The following is a 21,294-nucleotide window of genomic DNA, read 5'->3' as shown; positions in this document are numbered from 1 at the left end:
AGAGCCCAGGCAGAACAAGCCCAGCTCTCTCAGCCTGTCTCCAGAGCAGAGCTGCTCCAGCCCTCACAGCATCTCCATGGCCTCTTCTGGACTCGCTCCAACAGCTCCATGTCGCTCTTGTGTTGTTGCCCCAGAGCTGGATGCAGGACTGTCCCAGATTGCAGCAGAGGGGTAGAACCCAGAGCTCATGCTCTGGGGATGCAGCCCAGCACACAGTAGGGTTTTGGGCTAAAGAGTATGCTGCCAGGTCATGGGAAACTTCTCATCAATTTTTTTCATTCTCATCAGCCATACTGCTGCAGAGCTCCTCTCTTCTTCAGACAGTATCAGTATTCCTTTACCTGAACTCTGCAGGTGCAAAACAGAGGAAGGCATTTTGCTATGAAAAGGAATCCTTTCCAGTGAAAATACGTGCTGGAATGCCCTTAATGGGGAATCCAGGCTGTGGTTCTGATGGATACTTCCAGTTGTTTGATGGAGGGGCTTGGTATGAGCTTAAGAGATTATAAAACTGGAGCAGGCTAGAAAGTAGTCTCCAATTGAAAAACTGTGCTGTCTTTTATGTTTCTCCTGATAGAACAGCGCATTAGGGAATAAAAAATGTGTAAACAGGGAGATGTTTTTAATTGGAAAAATAAATTAAAGCAACAGAATTCAAATATGGGACTCCAAGACCTCTGAGTTGTTATAAATAAGGTATTCTGGCTGCCAACCTGAGGTTTTCAATTTATCTAAACAAAGTCCTATGACTTTAATTAAAATGTAATAAGTTTAACAAAGGTTAAAGGATGTATTTACAAGAGGGATTTATTTTACTTACTGTAAAACCCTTTCTCTGGAGGCAGTTTAGTCTCAACATGTGAATGTGATTTTGTGACCCAGATTGCTTCTGTGCTCTTCTAGCTGTAAGAGAAGCTGTCAGAGAAATGGTTACTTGAATAGGGTGCTGTAATTGTGCATTATAGGTGCACCTAACTTCAGGTCTGTGGTCTTGTGGGTTGGAAGTTAATTTCCACGTACTGACTGTACCTTTTGTTTGAGAGAGGCTGTAAACTCTTTAGCATAAGAGAGATCTCCAGTGGCATGTCACATCAGCTGCTGTCATGCCTGTGTCATTGCAGTTACTGCAGTTAATCTGCAAGGAAGTGTTCAAGGTGTATTCAGCATTATGTGAGAAAAGATTAATTTTTAAAGAACTTTTTAATAGCTGAGATGTTTCCTTGACTGGGTAATGCATCAGTGTAATGGTAATATGGGTGTGACCAAAGACTGAGTGATGATATGTCTTAATCCAGTCCCTCATTATGATGAAAATTGATTGGTTTCATCCTGGAAAAATCAGCTGAACTTTTTTTTTTTTTCATACTGTATGGATAGGATTGGGAGAAGGCTACGAGTATTTATGAAAGTGCTGGAAAAGCACTATGGAACACAACTGAGAGTAGTCTTTATCTCTGCCTGCCTGTTCTGCATCCTTTGACTACCCCTGGAAGGCAGCAACCACTTGCGCAGGTCCCTGGGTGCTGTGCTGCAGCACATGTAACTCCTCATGTAGAGGCCTCATGTAACTCCTGCTCATTGTGGAGCTGGGTGTCTGCTTCGGGTTTCTTTAAGGAGTCGCTCCAGGACCTGCAGGAGTCAGCTACTGAAGAGTAGAAGTTAACCTCCAGAGCTTGAGCAAAGGCAGGAGCTTGTGGCAGCCCCAGAGTTTTAGGGACCTGTGGAACAGAGTTTGGTAGCTGCCGCTACTGCTGAATATAGACTTAACAGTGTTTTTTCTTTTTCTCTGATTTAGCACTGGACTTGCAGGGCTTTCTGGGGAATTGAAAACATCGACAGACAGGTTGATGACTTGAGCAGGGCAGGAAAAATACGTTCTGCTTCACCACTGGCATCTCCCATTCATTGTGTTTGTGTGCCATGGGTGTGTTGGAGAGAGAGGACGGATAATGGCAGGGGAAATAATCTGAAATGAAGACTGGCAAGCCTCAAATGATTTAGTCATTTCCTAAAGTGTGTGAAGAGCTGTATTATCCCATTCTCAGGTATATTTTACAGTGGCCCAATATATATGTAGAATTACTTACAGGTTTTTTCAATGTCAAAGTAATAAACACTTAAATTGGGGTGATTACTTATGAGAGCAGTCTCTCAACATTTACCCTGCATAGTTTGAAATGTATCCAGCTGTTTGTTTCTGTGAATGTTTTCCAGGGAAAATCTGTTGTTTCGTTCTATTTTCATTTGCTGGAGCGCTGATGGGGTCAGTTAGGCAGAAGGACGAGCGCAAGAATTTGAGAACCCACCAGAGAGAGCAAATGTCTTGAGTTTTGTTCTTTTTGGATTATAAAATAATTATCTTGCTGCAGCCAGGCAGATTAACTGAGATCCAACCCAGAAGTGAACTCTCCTGTTTGAAGTGGTTAGCTAACTGGAGCTTAGAACTGGAACATAGGGTAATACCGGAGCTGAATTGAGAAATGGTAGTGTAATTTTAGTTAAATACTTTTATAAATGCATTGTCCCTTTGTCAAAGAGCAGATTAGAACCCCTCTGAAGTATTCAGAAGCTGACTTGAGATCTGAGCCTCCGTATAGCAAATAACAGAGTCTTTCCCAATTATCTGAAATGTCCTGAGTGATGTGGGGTGTGAGCGGGCAACTGAGACTGCTCAAGTCTGTGAAACCAGCCCAGAGCTTTATGAAGGCATTTAGTACTTGGGGATTCTCTTTATTTTCTGTGACAACTTACAACAGCAATAATTCCTGAAAGGTAATTCTTTTTAGGAAGCCAGCCTTGTCAAAACCTTCCAGTTGACTGCAGGGAGGTGGAGGTGCATGACTGCATTTATTACTGCGCAAACATGATAGTCCTCATTATGGCACCACTTGGATGAGTAGCCTGACAACACTCTTAAGGGCAGATGGTAGTACCAGGGGCAGTCACATTCGTTCCTGGGGTGTTGGGACTTTGGAGCATATAGGGTGCTCAGGGGTAGAAGATGTCCAGGCTTGGGAACACCATGAGTGGTGCTGCCGTGGCTCTGGCAGGCATGTTACTGCAGCAGTGGAGGTGTCCTCTCACACTTCACGTGTTGTGCAAAGCCACTTGGCATGTTTACAGACTTTCCTGCTTGTGGAAGAGCTCTGTCCAGACCCTCTGGGACATTTGGATGGTCCTGCAGCATGTAGGGAGGGACAAGTGAGCTCTGTACTGAGTGTGGTGACAGCTGAGTTTCTGGTTCTGTGCCGTGAGTGAGAGCTGCTTTGCAAATGTGCTGATAGAGTGGCAAAGGCAGCCCAGCCTCATGGTTCAGAAGGTGAGGTGTTGCTGGGAGTTGAGGAAGTACGCCATTACTATTCAGTAAGTGCTGAGTGAGCTAGGTGGGGCGTCTCGTGGTTTTGGTGGTGTTTTTTGTATTTTAGGAAAGAAAAAATTAAGATATTAGCCACTGCTTCTAGTTCAAATATTTTAATAACATAAGAACACTGCTGTGATCTGTATTACCGAAGTAATGACACATTGAAGGAGCAGTGGGGTAAAAGATGATTGTTACATCCTCAGCTTTAGGACTAAGGTAACATGCTACTTCCAGTCCTAGAAGTTGTTTTCATATCTGAGACTAGTCAGTAATCAAAGAATCAGCAGAAGCTGCATTACTTAATTGGGCTGCAATTTTAGTGGCATTACCTTCAGCAGGAATGAAAAGTGAAAGCAAATCACTAGCCCCATGACAATTAATGCAACTAGAAGGGCTTCCCCAGCCCTCGCTGAATCCTTTTGTGTCATGCCAACCACTTACCTTAAACTCAACTGCAAGATGTGCCATTCAGCATCCATATCCTGGCCCCAGTGAAGTCTCATTGCAGTGGAAACTCTCCTTGACTTCAGGTGAGCCACACTTTCACCTCTCAGATGCTGGGAGAAATGGGCTCCAAACCAGAGTGCTGTCCCTGGAGAGCGCTTTTCTGTCTGCCTGCCTGGCAGTTTCCATCAGAATTTGTTTTTAGCACCAACATAGTGGCTTGTTCAATGTTTGCTGTATGTTTCATACACCTCCTCAGTCATGGCCAATTACTTATTATGGTGAGAGTGCAACATTGTCTTTCAAACCATGAAGGCTAAAACGGGCAGTTGAAAAATACCCAAGGAAAAGGGAGCTGTGGGTTATCTGAGGAATCTGTGGCAAGAACTGAGGAACACGGGAATAAGGCGGCCGTCTATGGGGTCACAGATACAGTGGCTAATGGGAAGGAACGGTGGCTGCAGGGAGAGGCTTGCACAGTGTGAGATAGCACTCACGGAAGGGCTCTGGCAGGACCGGGGCAGCAAAGGTGGGGTGTGAACAAGCAAAGGCTGTGATCCTCAGCCTGCAGTTACCTTCAGTCATGAAAAGAAATTGGCTCTGGAATATGGATGAGATGATTTTATGATTATACAGGAATCATTTAATGATGACATGAACTTCTCGATGAGATGATCCTGTGACAAGATACACTGTGAAGCAATTAACTTCTCAGCAGATGATTTTATTTGGAGGGGGGAAAGAAACTGTTTAGTGGAAAGCTTGCTTGTTCATGGCTTCTTTTAAATGTAGTTTTTGTAGCAGTGCAGAAAGGAGTTGGAATCGAAAGCCTGATTCTTCTTGCAGCACCTTGTCTTACTGTGCTAGTTAAAGATCAGGGGCTGAGATCAGTGTAAGGCAGAAAAGAGGAAAGCTGCATATCTTTTGTGAAGGACGGTTTCTAAGCTGTAAGCTTACTGTGCTTCAGGTTCTGCTGTAATGGCCAGTTGGGAAGACCCACATGCTACAGACGTTGGGCCAGGGATCGCCAGATCCCTGCATGATGCAAGAAGATGTAATAGAAGCCAAGTTTCAGTGCTGCCAGTTCTCACTCAACAAACATCTCATGACAAACACCAGCAATAATCTTAGTTATTTCCCCACTCCCCATGACAAAATGGAGATGACATGAGCCATGTAACCATGGTTTTACCTTTTTGTTCTGGTAGAATTTTATGTTGGGGTTAATTTTGATGCAAGACCAGAACTGCCAGTGCTGCTTTGTGCCATTATGATGCACAGTTTTACCCTCTTGCTTTCTGACATTAGATTGGCTTCTTTGTTTACTACGTGTTTCATAGATACTTTAATGTAGTTTTTTAATCTCATATCCATCCTGCTGTAAGGGCTTCTTGTTTAATTTGTGGGAGAAGAGCTTTCCTTCTTTTTATGCCTTGGAAGAACCTACCAAATTAATTTTCCTCTCTTATTTCTAGAATCTGTTTTTAATTGCTTGGTTTAATTGGTTTACTGGTTTTTGGCATCTGGGATATGCTCTGAACATTTTGTTCATCTGAGATGGGCTTTTGGTATGATGCTTGGTATGGTAAGAAATTAGTATGCTGTGTTTATATTTTTCTTGTTAATAATTTGCTTTATTCAGTGTTCTTACTTAAAACCTGATTCAAAGCTTGCTGAAGTTAAAGGGTGTCTTTTAGTGATCTTGTGGGTTTAGTATTGTCATCATTCATATGTCGGTTTGTCTCTTTGTCTGTTGTGGATACTTGTGTGCATCGTAAATAAACCTACTGCTACATGTTTTATTCTCTGGCACGTGGATAACGGTCTGGGTACATTTAAGATCCAGTTGAGCTTGTAGTTGGTCATAATTTGTTGTCTTACAACCTTGAAAATCCAAGGCAAATGCCCAAATTTCTACTTCTGTCTGAAATCGATTTTCTGGGTTTCTTGCACTTTCAGGAGTGTTTGTTACATGGATGGGTAAACACTGCAGCCTTTTAGATGGGCTGTTAGTGTGGGGCTTAGATACTCTTAGGGCTGTTACCAGAAACCAGTTGTATCTGTTTTGTCATTTGCAAAATGCAGTGAATAATATTGACCTTGTTTGTAAAGGTGTTTGAATTCACTTCAGTGTCTCCAGATGAAAGATGCCATACAAGGGTAGTACTCTGCAAAAGATGCATTTCTGAACTTCATGTGGCCAATGTCATGTCATTTAGTGTGTCCAGTCCTTTACTTGAATCAATAACAATGATTTGGTTTAGTTTCATGACCAAGAAATACTGCTAAAATTCAGTGAAACATTCACCTCTTTACTTTCATTTGTTTCATTTCTTCCTGTTAGTTAGAAGGCTTGAAAGTTGATTTGCCTTTCTCTTGAATGAAAGAATGAGAGATGGCTGACAGAGTTTTATTTAGATACATTTTTATTTTTAAATATAATTTGTAGTTGGAAGAATAAAACTGAAAAGTAGATCACATTAACCTTACCTCTGTGATTATACAGGAAAATTAATGAAATCATTTGGGTGACAGAATTTGAAAAGAACTTAAAACCTGATCATGCCCTCGTGAGTCTTTTACCCAACGTATACTATTATTGGACACCTGGAGCTGAACAATAACTTTTGATTAAATACTTGGCAGTTATTGTTACATATTCAAAATTTAATAACCAAAGGTGTCCCTCAAACCCTGAGATTTTAATCTAAATTGTTTTCCTCTGTTGTGTGATTGTGAAGTCCTAGGCTAGGACAGAGGAGATGGAACGAAAAATCAAACTTTCCCTCAGGAAGATGATTTTTCTGAAACAGGACACTGGAAACTGAATGAATAATTCAGTTCAAGTTGCTCCAGACTTGATTGTGTGTCAAATAATGCATTCTATCTGTAAACACTATCGAGAAAATCCCATCGCATTGGTATTGACACATTTTCATTGGGAAATGTAGAGAAAATGGATTGAAAGAGAAATATGTAAAGATGTCTTATTTCTTTTTAAAATCAGTTTTTAATCCCTTTGGAAGGATAGACATAAAGACAAATGCTAGTGTCCTGTCTTAAAGTGAGAGACTATCTAATCATCAGTTTCTTTAAGCAGTTGGGATTGAGAAAACATGTTGGACACGTTTTTTGAAGCAGCTGGTGATTTTTGTAGACTCTATTAGGAGGCCTGACATTCACTGTTTCATAGAATCACAGACTGGTTTGGGTTGGAAAGGACAGTAAAGCTCATACAGTTCCAACTCCCTGCCACTGGCAGGGACACCTTTCACTAGACCAGATTGCTTTGACTCCCATCCAGCCTCGCCTTGAACACCTCTTCCCTTCAGTGTGTCGACCATACCACACAGCTTGGTGAGGGTGCTCAATCCCACTGGCCATGTCGCCAGCAAGGATGTTAAGAGAAAGACTGATGCAAAATATGGGGGAACCTTCCTCTCTCCTCTGACATTCCATTACAGAAGTCGAGAGCTGTTTGGAAGACATTGCTGAGAACAGCACGTTATTTTGTGTGACTTTTCCACACCCTTCAGTTTATTTAAAGGATCTGAGGATCCAGAATGGTTGCAAGAGAATGATCAGGTTTTGAACTGCAAAAACATGTCTTGATGATTCACCCTGGTGTTAGTAAGGGCTCCTGTGCAGTCATTGTGGGGCCTTCAGAGAGTGATTCATTTACTGGAAGATGAATCACACCCTAGAAACACTGATGTCTCTTCATGAAAAAAGTGAGACTAGAGGATCAGCTCCACTGTAGGTGTCAGCTTTGGAGACATCTAAAATTGGGTGTGATGAATTCAACACCTTGTGGCTATGTGGAAATTTATAGCTTCAGTGGGATGAGTGCCGGCCTGATCAGGAACAAAAAAGCTTGTTTTTGGGTTAATAGAGACCAGGGGCTGAGAAATGAGGTTCATGCCATGCCTTAGCCACATGAATATTTAGGCTGCAGCTATTTATTTCTTAATTGTACTGCTAATGAAATAAATCTCTCTGGTTCCTGTCTAGCCCATTTAAGAAGGCAGATTTTAGTGATCTAGTCATATTTTAGACCTAAAAATTTTGAAATGTCATGATTTGGTGCGTTGCTTTGTACTAACTGTTGGAGTCTATTCAGATTTTTAGATAGTTACTTCTCCTCATCACTCCATATTGGCTAATGTATTCAAATGTGACCAGGCACAAAGTTTATTTTCATGTTCTGCTAAATATTTCAGCTCTTTCCAAAATGCTTCTGGCATGGCAAATGTGTGTGTATGAAGTAGAGCTGCACCTCCACAAAAGTGGAAATACTCTCCAAGTGTCAACTTCAGCTTGTTCAAGTTGTGTATAAGAAATCTTCACTGCAAGAGACAATTTCAGGTCACTTTTTTTTCCAGAGGGCACATGGCCCAGTGCCTGAGACAGTTAAGACCCAGTTGTGCCCAGTCTGATGGCTTAGGTCGTGAGCACTGTCTCTCCCTGACTGTCTTGTCATCTTGGTTGATCAGTTTGTTTTTCTGTGCTTCAGTTTGCACACATTTAAAATGAGGCTATTTCTCCATTTTACCAGAACATTATAAAGATGATCAAAATAATTTTGGATTGAATGTACAGAAGGAAACTTCTCCAGCAGAGCTTGATTTCTAGAGGTTCTTCTCCTGTGCAGAGAAATGTGCATGTATGTGTATTTTCCTGCAGATGCTTTAGATGGGCTTCCTTTCAAGAATCCACTGATCATTTTATAGATCTTCTGTTTCTGTACGTTGTGTTCATTATGCCACAGATACCTGTTTGGAATGCATCCTTGAAAAAAAGTGTTTCTGAGGCTTGCATAAGAATGCTTAATAAATCCAAGTGTGTAGATAAGGTGCAGATACAAAGCACAAGGATCATGTCAATTAAAAGGTATTTTTCTTCCTACGTGTAGCTAAATGGAAGGGTGGTTAGTGAATGTATTCTGAGCATGAACGGTTCAAGAAAGAAGGCTCATGGCTGTATTACTCCAGGTTTATGGTTTAACTTCTTTGAAACATGTTGGCATAAAGTAGGGGCGAATCAAGCTTTCTCTTGGAAACTGCATGCAGTAAACATAAATCTGAAAGTCTGAAGCTTGGAGTAGAGCTTCCATTAACCTGGAGCCCTCGGCCTTCTCATACTGGAGGAGCTGTTCAGTCTGCAGTGGTTTTAGAGACTGCAGTTCCCCAGGGCCCTCTTTCTAAGCATTCCTGTTCTTGTGAAGTGTACTGTGCATTTCCCTGTGTGGGTACCAAAGCCAAATGTGTTGGAAACTGGTCTCCAAGGAGCTCTAGACCAGCACTTCATAACCTGGAAGTATAGTAGATGTAATTTAACTATTTATATGGCAAATACAAAGTATTGGCCAAGCATGAATAAAGCCATATAAAGTGACACATCTCAGGCCAGAAAAATCAAGCAAAGGAATGAGAATTGATGTGGGAGCTTAATGTAGCTGTTAAAAAAGAAGGATCCTTTTGTATCTGCTCAGCAACAGTAGTTTTTCAGCCTGAAAACCACCTCTTTTCTTACAAAAGAAAACCGGCAGAGGGCGTAGAGCAGAGCAAGTTTTTTTCTCGCTTCACAAGCAAGAGTTGTAAGAAAGTTTCACCTGTAAGTAGAAACTTTTCTCGTTACCCTTTGAGATATATTATAAAATGTTTGTGCTTTGTGGGTTTTTCTAGGTGAGGGAAACCCCTGAATAGTCACCTCAGTGATCAGTAATACTTGGTAGCCTTGTATATGGCTCACATCTGCAGGTAACCCTGATGTCTGAGTGAAACCTATTCTCAACTACTGAGGTAGCAAGTGCCACCTTAACCATGTTGTATGAATGTGGTGTCTTCAATATATGTGAAGTCTCTCCTTCTCAGAAACCTGCTGTAGGAATGCTGCCGGGTTTCTGATGTTCTTGTGACTTCAGACATGAACCTTTGACCAGGAGCCGTGGCCAGTTCCTGCTTTACTCCAGCTGCACACCAGTCATCTCTGCTGGCCACCAGCAGGCAATGCCTGTCACGGCGAAGCTCTGCTCGCTGATACTTGAAAGTGCTTGTTTTCATCTTTGTTAAATATTAAATTCTATTTCAAATTTATTAAATTTAAAAATTGCTTAACTCTCAGTCTCTAATTGAGAGTTAGTAATGCTGTCATGTCTCTTTGCTCAGATTAGTTCAGAAGCTTCTTCCATGTAGTTCCAGTTTTATTTTGTGTAGCTGTTTTCCCATTGTCTGGCAGCTCCAGTCTTTGCTGGAAAAGTCCCTTGGATTTTTTGTGTCACTCTCCCATTATGTCAGGAGATGCAAGGATCTGGTTTGTGTTTATTTATGTATTTATTTCTTTAGTTTTACTTTTTCGTCATTAGAGAAGCGGTGCATGGTGAACCATGGTCCTTGTGATTCATTTTTCTTTCCTTTTTGTCTGTTACAAATTCAGATGTGCTTTTTGACCCTTTCATTTCCCAAGACTATAGAGATAAGCTGTTGTGTATGTTTGCTGGGGCTTTTCTGCTGATGTTTAACAGTATAAAGTAACAAAGTAAGCTGTCATTGTTCACTAACCAAATAGTGTCAACTCAAACATCTTTTTCCCTTGGAAAACAAGTGAGGATTGATACACATCTCATGCCTTCTCTTGAATCCTAAGCCTCTTACTCCATGGGCAGATCTATGGAGAAGAAGACCAGCAAGTCTCTTAGAAACATACAGAATAAGGCACAAACCAACCTTTAATTAATCCCTTAATTTAACATAAATCCCTGCTTCAGAAAATGAATTGGAGTAGAAGAGTAGAGGAATATGGGGAGCTCGTGTGTTATGAATGGCACTTTCTGCAGAGAATCTGGGAGGAAAGTTGCCACAGCCTTTTTCATATAGCTTGAAAGTCTTTGTTAAATCCTCAGAAAGGGCAGGATAAACCACTTTGGCCTGTCTCTGATGTGTTTTCCTTCCTTGCTGTTGTTGAACTGCCATATAGTAATCTCAGTTAGGATTTGGGTCTTTTACTACATAGTTGCAGACAGATATTGTAGAGTTCCTTTACAAACTGTAACGAGGCCAGGTGAATAAAAATCAAATATTCCTCAATAACTCATGTTGTCGAAGCTGGTCAGCATTGGGATTTTATCTGTTAGCAGAAATAGAGTTCATGGAATATTGACGAGTCTTTTTACGAGATGAGAAATTTTCTGGTGAGAGCATTATTAAGGTAAGTCATGACTAAAGATGTGCTATACATCCACAGAGAAATTCCTAGTATGAGAGTGCAATTCCATGAGTGGTTTTCTCATGAAGAATGTCAGTTCTTTGTTCCTCATTCAGCATTTTGCAGCAATTTTGCATTTGAGTAGATCTTCAATTCTGCATGAGGTATGGCTGTGAGGGTCTATTTCAGCTTTACAACATTAATAGAGATGGTGCATGCAAAATTCTTCTAATTCTCAAAGCATGGTTTAAAAGAATGTGGTCTTGTTTTGTTGTGTGAACAGGTAAAGCAGTTCAGCATGGTAATTTTAGACGTAGTAAGAAATTTCCCATAGCTTTGAATGTATCGTGATGAAATGTGATGAACTATGGCTGATGATGATTATAATTAACTTAAGCAATAAGATCATGAGTCTAGAAGACACCTTTGGACTCCTGTACTCTCTCTCAAGCTGGAATTTTCATGTAACTGTTTTGTTCTTGGCTTTTCTGTTGTGGTGTTTTTTTTTTTTTTTTTTTTTAAGGAAATAGTAAGTTTGCTTCTATCTTTTTACATTGCTTCCATTTGGTTTTGACAAATGGTTTCCTTCTTTTCTGAATAAGCAGAAATGGCTAGAATATCTGACACTTTGTCCTTTGACATAAACACTTTTATAGAGCTTTCTTGAAGTTCTTGAACACTGGGAAGTTTTTCTAGGCCTTTGCAAATGTATGAATTGTAGAATAACATGGTGTGGTGTATTTGACCCTGGCTAGACACCACCACTGTCTCTCCTCCTCCTCAACTGGACAGGGGAGAGAAAATGGAATGAAAAGCTCATGGGTCAAGAAAAGGACAGGAAGAGATCACTCACCAGTTACTGCCATGAGCGAAAGAGACTCAACTTGAGGAAATCAGTTTAATTTATTACCATTCAAATCAGAGTAGGCTAATGAGAAACAAACCCAAACCTTCAAACACCTTCCCCAGACCCTCTCTTCCTCCCAGGCTCAACCTCACTCCCAAATTCCTTGCTTCTTTCCTCCAGCAGTGCTGGGGGACAGGGAATGAGGGTTATAGTCAGTTCGTCACATGTCTCTGCTGCTCTTTCCTCCTCGCACTGTTGCTGATGGGTTTGGCTTTGGACAGTTGCAGATCGCTCTTGGAGCTGGCTGGCATTGGTTCCATTGCTCACTGGGGAAGCTTCTGGCAGCTTCTTTCAGAGGCCACCTCTGTAGTTTCCCCCTTACCAAAACCTTGCCATGCAAACCCAATATATCTGGCAATTTAGAACATGGAATTCAGTGATTACACTTGGTGAGCTTGGGCTAGAAACACTTGGAGTGTAAAAGGGAAGATGGCTGTGCAATGGGTTGTGTTGGTTGACTTGTATTTTAATGTGGTGTTCATTTTCGGTGTTTGTTTTAAAGCCATAGCTTTAAAGAAAGAAGAAAAATAATTTCACCCCTTTTAAACGTACAGATAATTTTACCCCTCTAAGCCGCAGAGCTTGACACATTCCCAGTCTTTTCCATTGGCTGTCCTGCTGGTGTGACTGCGCAGCAATGCATACTCCTTGTGAGCTAGATAGCAGTGGAAATGTATTTCAGTAATCCCTACTAAGCATGCTGCTTTTGTTCTGAAGCAGTAAATTCATGGTTCCCATTGGTGTTACGTGGCAAAATGAGAATTCATGGGAAGTAACTTTAGTCTGGAAGTTTTGGTATTCAAATATGATTATACCTCTGTTGTAGTGGTCTGAGTTCCTGAAAAAGGTATTATGGAAACTTTATTACAGCTTTCCTAAAAATAAATAAAAAAATCCAAGCAAACGTTTTAAAAACTCCAGATACTTGTATTTGTGAATTTAAAAATGCTGTTACAGCAGTTTTTCATTAATTCATTTTAGAAACTTGGTGTGTAGATTGCTGCATTTATCTGCAAGTTTATGCAGTACACAGGGTTTGCTTATGGACCTCATGTTACTTGTCATTGTTATTTCTTATTGCTGTTTTTGCCAGTACCATGAGGAATAACCAGGAAAATGCCTCTGTATTGCTAATTACCAAACATATAGAATCACAGAATGGTTTGGAACCCCCTGTTGTGGGTAGGGACACATTCACTAGACCAGGTTGCTCGAGCCCCACCCAAGCTGGCCTTGAACACTGCCAGGGATGGGGCAGCCACAGCTTCTCTGGGCAACCTGTGCCAGCGCCTCAGCACCCTCACAGGGAAGAACTTCTGCCTAAGAGCTCATCTCAATCTCCCCTCTGTCAGGTTAAAGCCATTCCCCCTTGTCCTGTCCCTACAGTCCTTGTCCAAAGCCCCTCTCCAGGTTTCTTGTAGGCCCTTTAGGCACTGGAAGCTACTCTAAGGTCTTCCCAGAGCCTTCACTTCTTCAGGCTGAACCAGCCCAGCTCTCTCAGCCTCTCTCCAGAGCAGAGCTGCTCCAGCCCCTCTCAGCATCTCTGTGGCTCTTGACTGCAGAGGTCTCATTCTGTAGCAGACCTGTGCTGGTGATGGCAAGCTGGGTGTGCTGTAGTGGCAATACACTAGAGCACCCAGGCTGTGTGAAAGCAGCAAACAGGAGAGGTGCATAAAACAAAAGGTCTGGGTGCAAATGTAGAGAGAAAAAGGGCGTGGGAGGAGAGGTGGAATAAAGGTTCCTTGTGAAGTTTATTCCAAATCCTAAACAATCTGAAAATCCCAAAGGGTTGTTTCTCTGGTTGGATCTTAGAAAGGTGACTGCAGCTTATTTCCAGAATGGATAGGTTTATTGTTTTTTTTTTTCCTTTTTGCTTTTTAAGTTGCAATATAACTTTGTAACTGTCAGTGATAAATACTGTGTTAAAAAAAAAAACAAACAAACCCACAACATTTTTTCTGTTTTGGTACTACTTTCCATCTTTTACTGTTAACTGATTGTGACTAGGAACTCTTCAGAGGAAAAAGAGGATTGGAGTAATGGCAATGTGTTTCCTCTACAGGATTTATGAACGTATCATTGATCCCCCAGAAATGAATTTGGCACCAGAAAGCAGTATATGGCTTGGACAGAGAAACAGGAAGCATGGTTTCTTTAAGGTAAGCAGATAGAAAATGGCACACGAAGAAGGAATTAATAAGTAGTCAACAGGATGTTTCTGTTTAGTTGTCTTAGGCTCCTGAAATATGTTTTGTATGAATTTTAGTAGAAACTGTGGACTTGGGATTTGAGAAAGGTCCAACACTTGAAGAGAAGGGAGAGAGTATTATAGTCACTGATGCAATGCCCAGTATTTGAGGGTTTTGTTTGGTTTCCGTCCTGGAGGTTTCACATCTCTGTTGTGCTCTGTCTTGCCACTCCTTGGGATGGAACAAGACTGCTCAGGCAGAGCCAGAGTCTATTCTTGGCTTTCATCTTTAAACCTTCAGGAAGCAACAGCTTTGCTGTGCTCTGCTGCTGAGAGAGTGGTGGATTTAATCACTTTCGGAGGGCATTTTCTTCTTGGTTTCTCATGCAGAATACCCTCACCCTTCTGCTCTTTGCCTCTGATGACTCTTTGCTTGTTTGCTCCTGTCAGCATTGACTTCTAGAACAGAGGTCTTCTGGCCTGCAAGCCTTCCAGCTTTGGCGGATGCCAGCTATTGTATTGCATGCATTCGCCTTGCTGCAAAGCAGTAGATTTTTTTTTGTTCCTGGAGTACATTCCTGTCTTTCTTTTTGTTTTTCTGGACTAAAAGTGTGTCATTGTGTTTCTTGATGGACAATGAATAGAGGGTTACTGAGTTTTGTTCATGAGCTTCTTTGTCCTTGGGAACTTCCCTTGCTTCCAGACAGCCTTGGCTGGCAGGCTGGCTGGCTAGTGGGACTTGGGCTGCTCCTACCTTCTAGCTGAAGAGCCTGTCTTTTTCCATCTACAAGGCTCCCCAAATCATTGTTGAGTAGGCCAGTATGGGCAGGAACTTTTCAGCTGAAAAAGAGGATTCAGGTAATGGCAATATATTTCCAAAATGCAAAGGACAAAGAAATGAACTCCATCTTGAAAAGCTCTGTCTTACATGTTTTCTTTCAGTCACTCCATGCTTTTCTGGTGGAGGCTGAATTGCTGAACCAATGAGCCAACAAAATCCACCAACATAACACACCCCCTTCACCTGAAAATTAGTTCTTTTAATTTGTGACCAAGCTATAGAAAAGTTTCTGATGTTTCTTCCCATTTTGGGTACCAAGCCACGGTGCCAGCATTTGCTCAGTGAGAGAGTCTGTAGTGCAGCGATGGCCGATCTGCCCGGCCTTGGTACTGGCATGGATTTGTTGCCAGGGTGATTTACCACCCACTCTGTTTTCCTTTGGAGCTGTCAGTTCATGAGGCAATTTTCCAAGTTGCTGTTTGTCTGAAGAGCTCTCCTTGAAGTCCCCAGATTTCAACAGTAGGGAGAGTTATTTTATGCTGAAGTTGTTTATAACACAGCAAGTAACAGTTTTAATGGTGAAACCGAGGTTGAAGGTAACCTTTAGCCTTTCTGAGGGTCTGAGAGTTGCTCTGAACCTGGAGCCCATTCCATCCTCCGGCAACTGAGCTGTCACCGTGAGTGAAATGTGAAATCCATAGTATTATTTTATTCTACAGCTGTTGTTTTTTTACCTCAGCTGCTCCCCATAATCCCACAGATGGCAAACATCTGTTTATAGCTCCACAGGGGAAAAAAAAGAAGTTCTACTGGATTTGCCCATCTTAAATTCTTACTTTCTGCAGTCGGAGCCTTACAACTCTGGGATAGTCTATGTTTGTAAATTAATATTTATATGTGCTAACACTTTGGAAGCAGCGGGGTAGCTAATGATATGCTAATGAGCTGACAATTTTTATTGATCATAACGAAAGCCAACAAATGCCTTACTTTGCTTTCTGCATGCTTGAATATTCTACTGACTTCAGCTTTTTCAGGGTAGAAATATAATTGGTTGTATTTTTTTAGTCCTGCTTAAGAGTTTCAGAAATCTTACTTTTTTTTTTTTTTCATGTTACTTAATGCAAAAACTGTGGATTTTGCCAGTTTGTCAGGAGTTCATATGTCTTGCCATATATTTACATGCTCAGCAGGACCCCCCTTTCTTTCTCATGGCAGTTTGTTTCAGTGGTTTAGCATATAAAAAACTAGAGCTGTTTTCCTTAATGTAAACAGAGATCTGAAAGGAAATACGGGTGTTAAAGAAGAATTAGCATTTTTGCTTGTGTGTTGGAGCCATGATAATGTATGTAACAAAAAGCACTGGATACTGCTCGTGAGGGTTATCTTTGCTGTTCCAAAGATTTTCTTACTTTAGTTAATTAATTGTTGCGTCTCTCCATAAATGAATGAATTTAAAGCACATTTTGGGCCATAGTGTCACGCCTGTTTTAAATCATAATTCCTTGGTATATCAGCAGAGGAAGGAGTGGATGTGATATTCATAAATCACTATGGCCACTTGCTGTCATTTTCCTTATTTATGCTTTTGTTCCGCATCCTTTCTTGCAGTGATTATTCCACAAGTAGCCCAGCTCTGCCTGTGGCCTTGCTGGGGATGAAGTGCTTCATGCTGTAACCAAGGGAATTGATTGGAGTCTTGCCCCTTGCAACTAGCATCTCTTACTAGTTGTAACTTACCTGCTATGACTAAGGAGTTTGGACAAGGTGGAATGGTTTTAGCTGTGGTGGGAGCAAACGCAGAGCAGGCTTCAGTCTGTTTGCTCTGAAGGGAATCTCCTTAATTAATTCCTTTGAAAAATACACACTAACTTCTTTGTGTAGCCTAAATCCAAGATTTGTTTTATAATCAGATTAGGAAACCAAAGTATGTGCAACTGAGGAATAGAGTGATAGGAAACATCCAGGGAACCCTCACTCTGAGATGGATCCGACTGCTGTCAGATGAGAATTATCTGCAGAATTCATGTTATCCCTGGGGAGAGCCTTCCCCCCTTAAGAGCTGCTGTAGCAATGAGCTTATTCATGCCTTGCTGACCAGGTGATTCATGCCCAAAGACAGCTATTTTCATACCTGCTAGAGCTGGCTCTATTGATCCTGCTGCTGTGGCTGGGGATTGTAGAGTAGGTCCTGGAGAAGTATGTTCGTATTCTGACTGCACCGCATCATATGTGTACTTGGGCCCCTGTAGTCATTTTGCTCTCAGGGTTGTACAGACTGAGGTGAGGTATGTGCAGTGCCAGAGGCGGCTGTCGAGGCTGCTCTGTGCGGAGGGCACAGTGCTGATGTGGTGGTGATGGTGTAGCACTGCCTAGGGACAGGGTTTGGGGCACATCTGCTGGTGCCACCACACAGAGCCTTTCACCAGCCCTGCCCGATGCAGCTTGCACAGCGGTATGGCAGCATTATGCCTGTGGGAGAAGTAGATTTTAAAGAGCATTTAGCCAGTGGAGGAAATGAAAATGCAGAAGTGAAGGGCTCGTGAAATATATGAGCCTTTCCACAGGATGTGGGAGGAGTCTGTAATAGAGACATGAGAAGTGCAATAAACAGGGATTTTGCATTACATCCTCATGGGATGGGCTTGATATTTAATGCTGCAGGCCTGAATTTAATCTTTTAGCTGGTAACCTGCACAGATGAAGGCTCTTCAAGCTAGTGAGTCCTGATGCTGAGCTGCAGCTTTGGTTGTAATTGGCCAAATATTTTAATGATAACATAAAGGTGATGTCTGCTCAGGAAGGGAAAAAAATGGGAAGATTTTGACCACTGACATCTCCCTGTCAAGGCCAAATCCTGATGGATTTGAATCCTTCATAGAATGTGGACTGAAGAACTCCACCCTGTGCCAAAGTGAACCAGGGCCCTGGGCTTCCCCTGGGGAAATTCGTATGCCTAATTTTCCTGGCTGTGATCGTAGACAGCTCTCAGCAGCCCAGACGTAATGCTGAAGGAAGAACAGTTAAGTTTGTTCATATGTGTTACGATAATTATGACTGTAATAAGTGTTTGCTTATAATGAAGTCTTGCTATTAGAAAAATGCATCAGCAGAATTTGTGCTCTTTGAAGGTTCACTTCTATATTTGATTGTATTAATTCTGTTTCAGAGGTTTTATAGACTTAGAAGGCATCTGTATTGTGAATTGAAGTTCATATATTTTTCCATGGTAACATGCTTTCATGTAGACAGAAATTAAGGCACAAAAAATAGTTGTGTTTCCTTTTCAGGTGGTATTTAAATGCAAATCTGTCTAAAAGACATTTGAGTGGTGAGGCTCAAAGGCAACAAACATATTTGAGGTTCAACAGGCACTGTTAAAAATCAGGCTGAGGAAAGCATTTATTTCTGGATGATGTCTTGTAGCTGAGTGATGTGGTCTGGTGAACTTTGTCACCTCATTTACTCTTGGTTGAGCTTTTCACTCGAGAGGCTTCACCATGGAACTATATTTGTATGTCTCGCCTTCGAATTTCTAGGTGATGGCTGCTGGCAGAAAGGATGAGAAATGGCTTTCAGGATGTCCTATTGCCACTGACAGTATTACTTCTCATTATTATGATGGTTTCATTATTCTTGTAGATGAAAAGGTTAATAAATGTATATACTTCTGCAAGAAAGACAATGTGATCTGATTATGTCTGTTAATATTTTCAGGTAGTACTTTATCATGAAACGGTAAGCAGGAAAGAGTGCTTACTGATTACCTTCTGCTCCTTCAGGAAGTGAGCATGCCAGTGTTGAATGTTACTGTACTTGCCAGGCTTCAAGGGCTGTATGAGCCTGTATTTTATTTATGGATGGAGATTTGCGCAAATGACTATGTCCTCAGTGTGCAAAATTCACTCTATTGCAATTTAACTGAAAACTAGAAGATACTCTTACAAAGCACTAATTTAATAACTGCCATGATGATAAATTTCCTTTCAAATTAATGAAATTCTTCTGTGTCTGGGAAGAGATAGAGCTGTGTCACAGCATCTGATTTAATAGTCCGGGCGAGTGCAAGTAGCAGCACTGGAAGCCCCTTGTTTTCCCTTGCTCCTCTCCCTTAGTGACCATGACATTATTAAAGCGACTGGATGACGTGGATTAAGTCTGTTGCACAGTCAGAGATGGAGCAAGAACTTTGTACTGAACTTAACAGAGCAAACACAAGCCTCAGCGTTTTCAAGGCTATTTTGAAGGACAAGGGTTCTTCAGGACCCAGATATGTAGGGACACTGGGCAACCCTTGGTGTCTGCTACTTTCGTCAGGAATATCCTTGCAAGTCAGGGACAAAAGAGGATGCAGCTGTATTGTTTTCGGGTTCTTCCTTGAAAGCTGCTCAATGAAAAGGACCTGGTGGTGCTGATTGGTGGAGCTGGACATGATTCACCTTGTGCGCAGGCAGCCAAGAAATGAACAGCATCCTGGCCTGTAGCAGCAATAGTGTGGCCAGCGGGATCAGGGCAGTGATTGTCCCCCTGTACTGGGCAGTGATGAGGCTGCACCTTGAATCCCGAGTTCAGTGCTGGGGCCCATACTACAAGAGAGACATTGAGGTGCTGGAGCAGGTCCAGAAAAGGGCAATGGAGCTGGTGAAGGGCCTGGAGCACAAGTGTGATGAGGGATGGCTGAGAGACCTGGGGGGGTTTAGTCTGCAGAAGAGAAGGCTCAGGGGTAACCTACTGCTCGTGCAACTACCTGGAAGGAGATTGTAGTGAGGTGGGGGTTGGTCACTTTTCCCAAGTAACAAGTAGGACGAGGAAATAGCCTCAAGCGACGCCAGGGGAGGTTTAAACTGGATATTAGGAAAAATTCTTTCACAGAGAGGGTGGTCAGGCATTGGAACAGGCTGCCCACGGCAATGGTGGAGTCATCGTCCCTGGAAGTGTTCACAAATCATGTAGATGAGGCCCTCAGTGATGTGGTTTACTGGTGGCCTTGGCAGTGCTAGGGGAATGGTTGGACTTTTCCAACCTTGTTGATTTTCTTGGTTCCTCCCTCCTCTCCTGCCTGGTTCAGTTTCAGGCCTCATACAGCCTGCAGTAGCTGGCTTTGACCTTGGAGGCCTGATTTCTGCTAGCCCTGCTCAGGGCATCTTTCCATCTGCTTGGGTTAGAGAAAGGATTTAATTCTAACTGATGGCATGGTTACATGAGCTGCCTGTTGAGCTACAAAGCTAATAGGCTAAACTAAACAAAACATCTGAAGTGTAGACTCTTACTTACCCCTTGCACTGCATCCTTATCTTTTCACAATATTTATTTTCACAGTCTTGTGTTTCCCTAAATGGCTGAGGAGTATTGCCGTGTTTTCCTCTGTCTTTTTGAGAAGTGTGTCATAGGCTCAAATAATGCATATTATTTCCCTGCTTGCTTATCAGTCTCACCCCATTTTAAGATATTTAAGCAGCTTATGTTTGTTGATTGCAAAAGACAAAGCAGTATTACTTCTGTGTTTTATGAAAATTAATATCCAAGCACACAGGAAAATGGGAGGAGTTGTTATATTTTGTCCATCTTCAGTTATTTTCCTCATGAGAAGAATGAATTGATCAGGTTTTTTGTTTCCATTTAAGAAATGACTTGTGCAACAGCTTGTACAGATCTAGGTGGTGAATACTTGTAATCTGTATTACCAGTTTTCTCTTCTTTTACAAAGGGTGTTATTCAAGATGTGAAAGTCGTCTTTATACCTAATGGCTATATAATGCAGTGTCCCAATCTGAATCGCAGTAAGTAACAATTTCTTTATTCTATTTCAGATTTTTCATACAAATTCCTTCTTTGTTTTAAAAAAATAATAGTTTCAGTTTCAGGCTTGTCATTTTTGCATGTGCTGGCTTCCAGAAGGCAAATATTCTGTGTAAACAGATTGCATTTTATGTTCAGATAAGTTCGATTTACTGTTGTTTATTTATGGGTTATTGTGTTTTTCCTTCTCTCCTTTTCCATTTCCTTTTACTCTTATTTTATTGAGCATGCCCAACCTGCAGCGATTTCTTAAGTCTGGTGCAAGGAATCATGGATTTGCAAGAACTCCTGGCAAAAATGACAGCAAAGGTAGGTACCTGAGCTTCTTTGTTGATTGCCCATTTCATTCTGTGCCAAGACCAACATGAAAGGATTTATTCTTTTTGCAGCTATTATGCATTTTCATGGTAGAGCCTTTCTTCTCCCTCCCTCTGCCAGTAGCCATATCTGCAATGGACTTATGGATATAGCTTCAGGGATGTCACTTAAGCCTTATACGTCTTCTATTGTCTGTCTTATTTGTATGATAGTGACAAAATGCCCAGAGTCTGATTCGTTTGTAAGAAGCCTTAGCATGATTTTCCTTTTCACGCTGAGGGATAAATGTAGAA

General features: G+C 41.6%; 1 protein-coding gene across 3 annotated transcripts in view; it reads left to right on the top strand.

Annotated features, from left to right (window-relative positions):
* The window catches only part of NELL1 (neural EGFL like 1), a 289,435-nt gene that overhangs the window by 45,603 nt on the left and 222,538 nt on the right, over positions 1-21,294 (top strand). For all 3 annotated transcript variants that reach the window (XM_062607252.1, XM_062607250.1, XM_062607249.1), the window contains exons 5-7: positions 13,978-14,074; positions 20,592-20,664; positions 20,910-20,992. In XM_062607252.1, coding sequence (XP_062463236.1) covers positions 13,978-14,074; positions 20,592-20,664; positions 20,910-20,992 — 253 coding nt within the window. The remainder of the gene's footprint in view (positions 1-13,977; positions 14,075-20,591; positions 20,665-20,909; positions 20,993-21,294) is intronic.

This window comes from Pezoporus occidentalis, unplaced genomic scaffold (genome assembly GCF_034315485.1).
Source record: "Pezoporus occidentalis ecotype Australia unplaced genomic scaffold, CSIRO_AGI_Poc_V1 ctg121, whole genome shotgun sequence".
NCBI lineage: Eukaryota > Metazoa > Chordata > Aves > Psittaciformes > Psittacidae > Pezoporus > Pezoporus occidentalis.
This window is presented reverse-complemented; position numbering and strand designations above follow the sequence as displayed.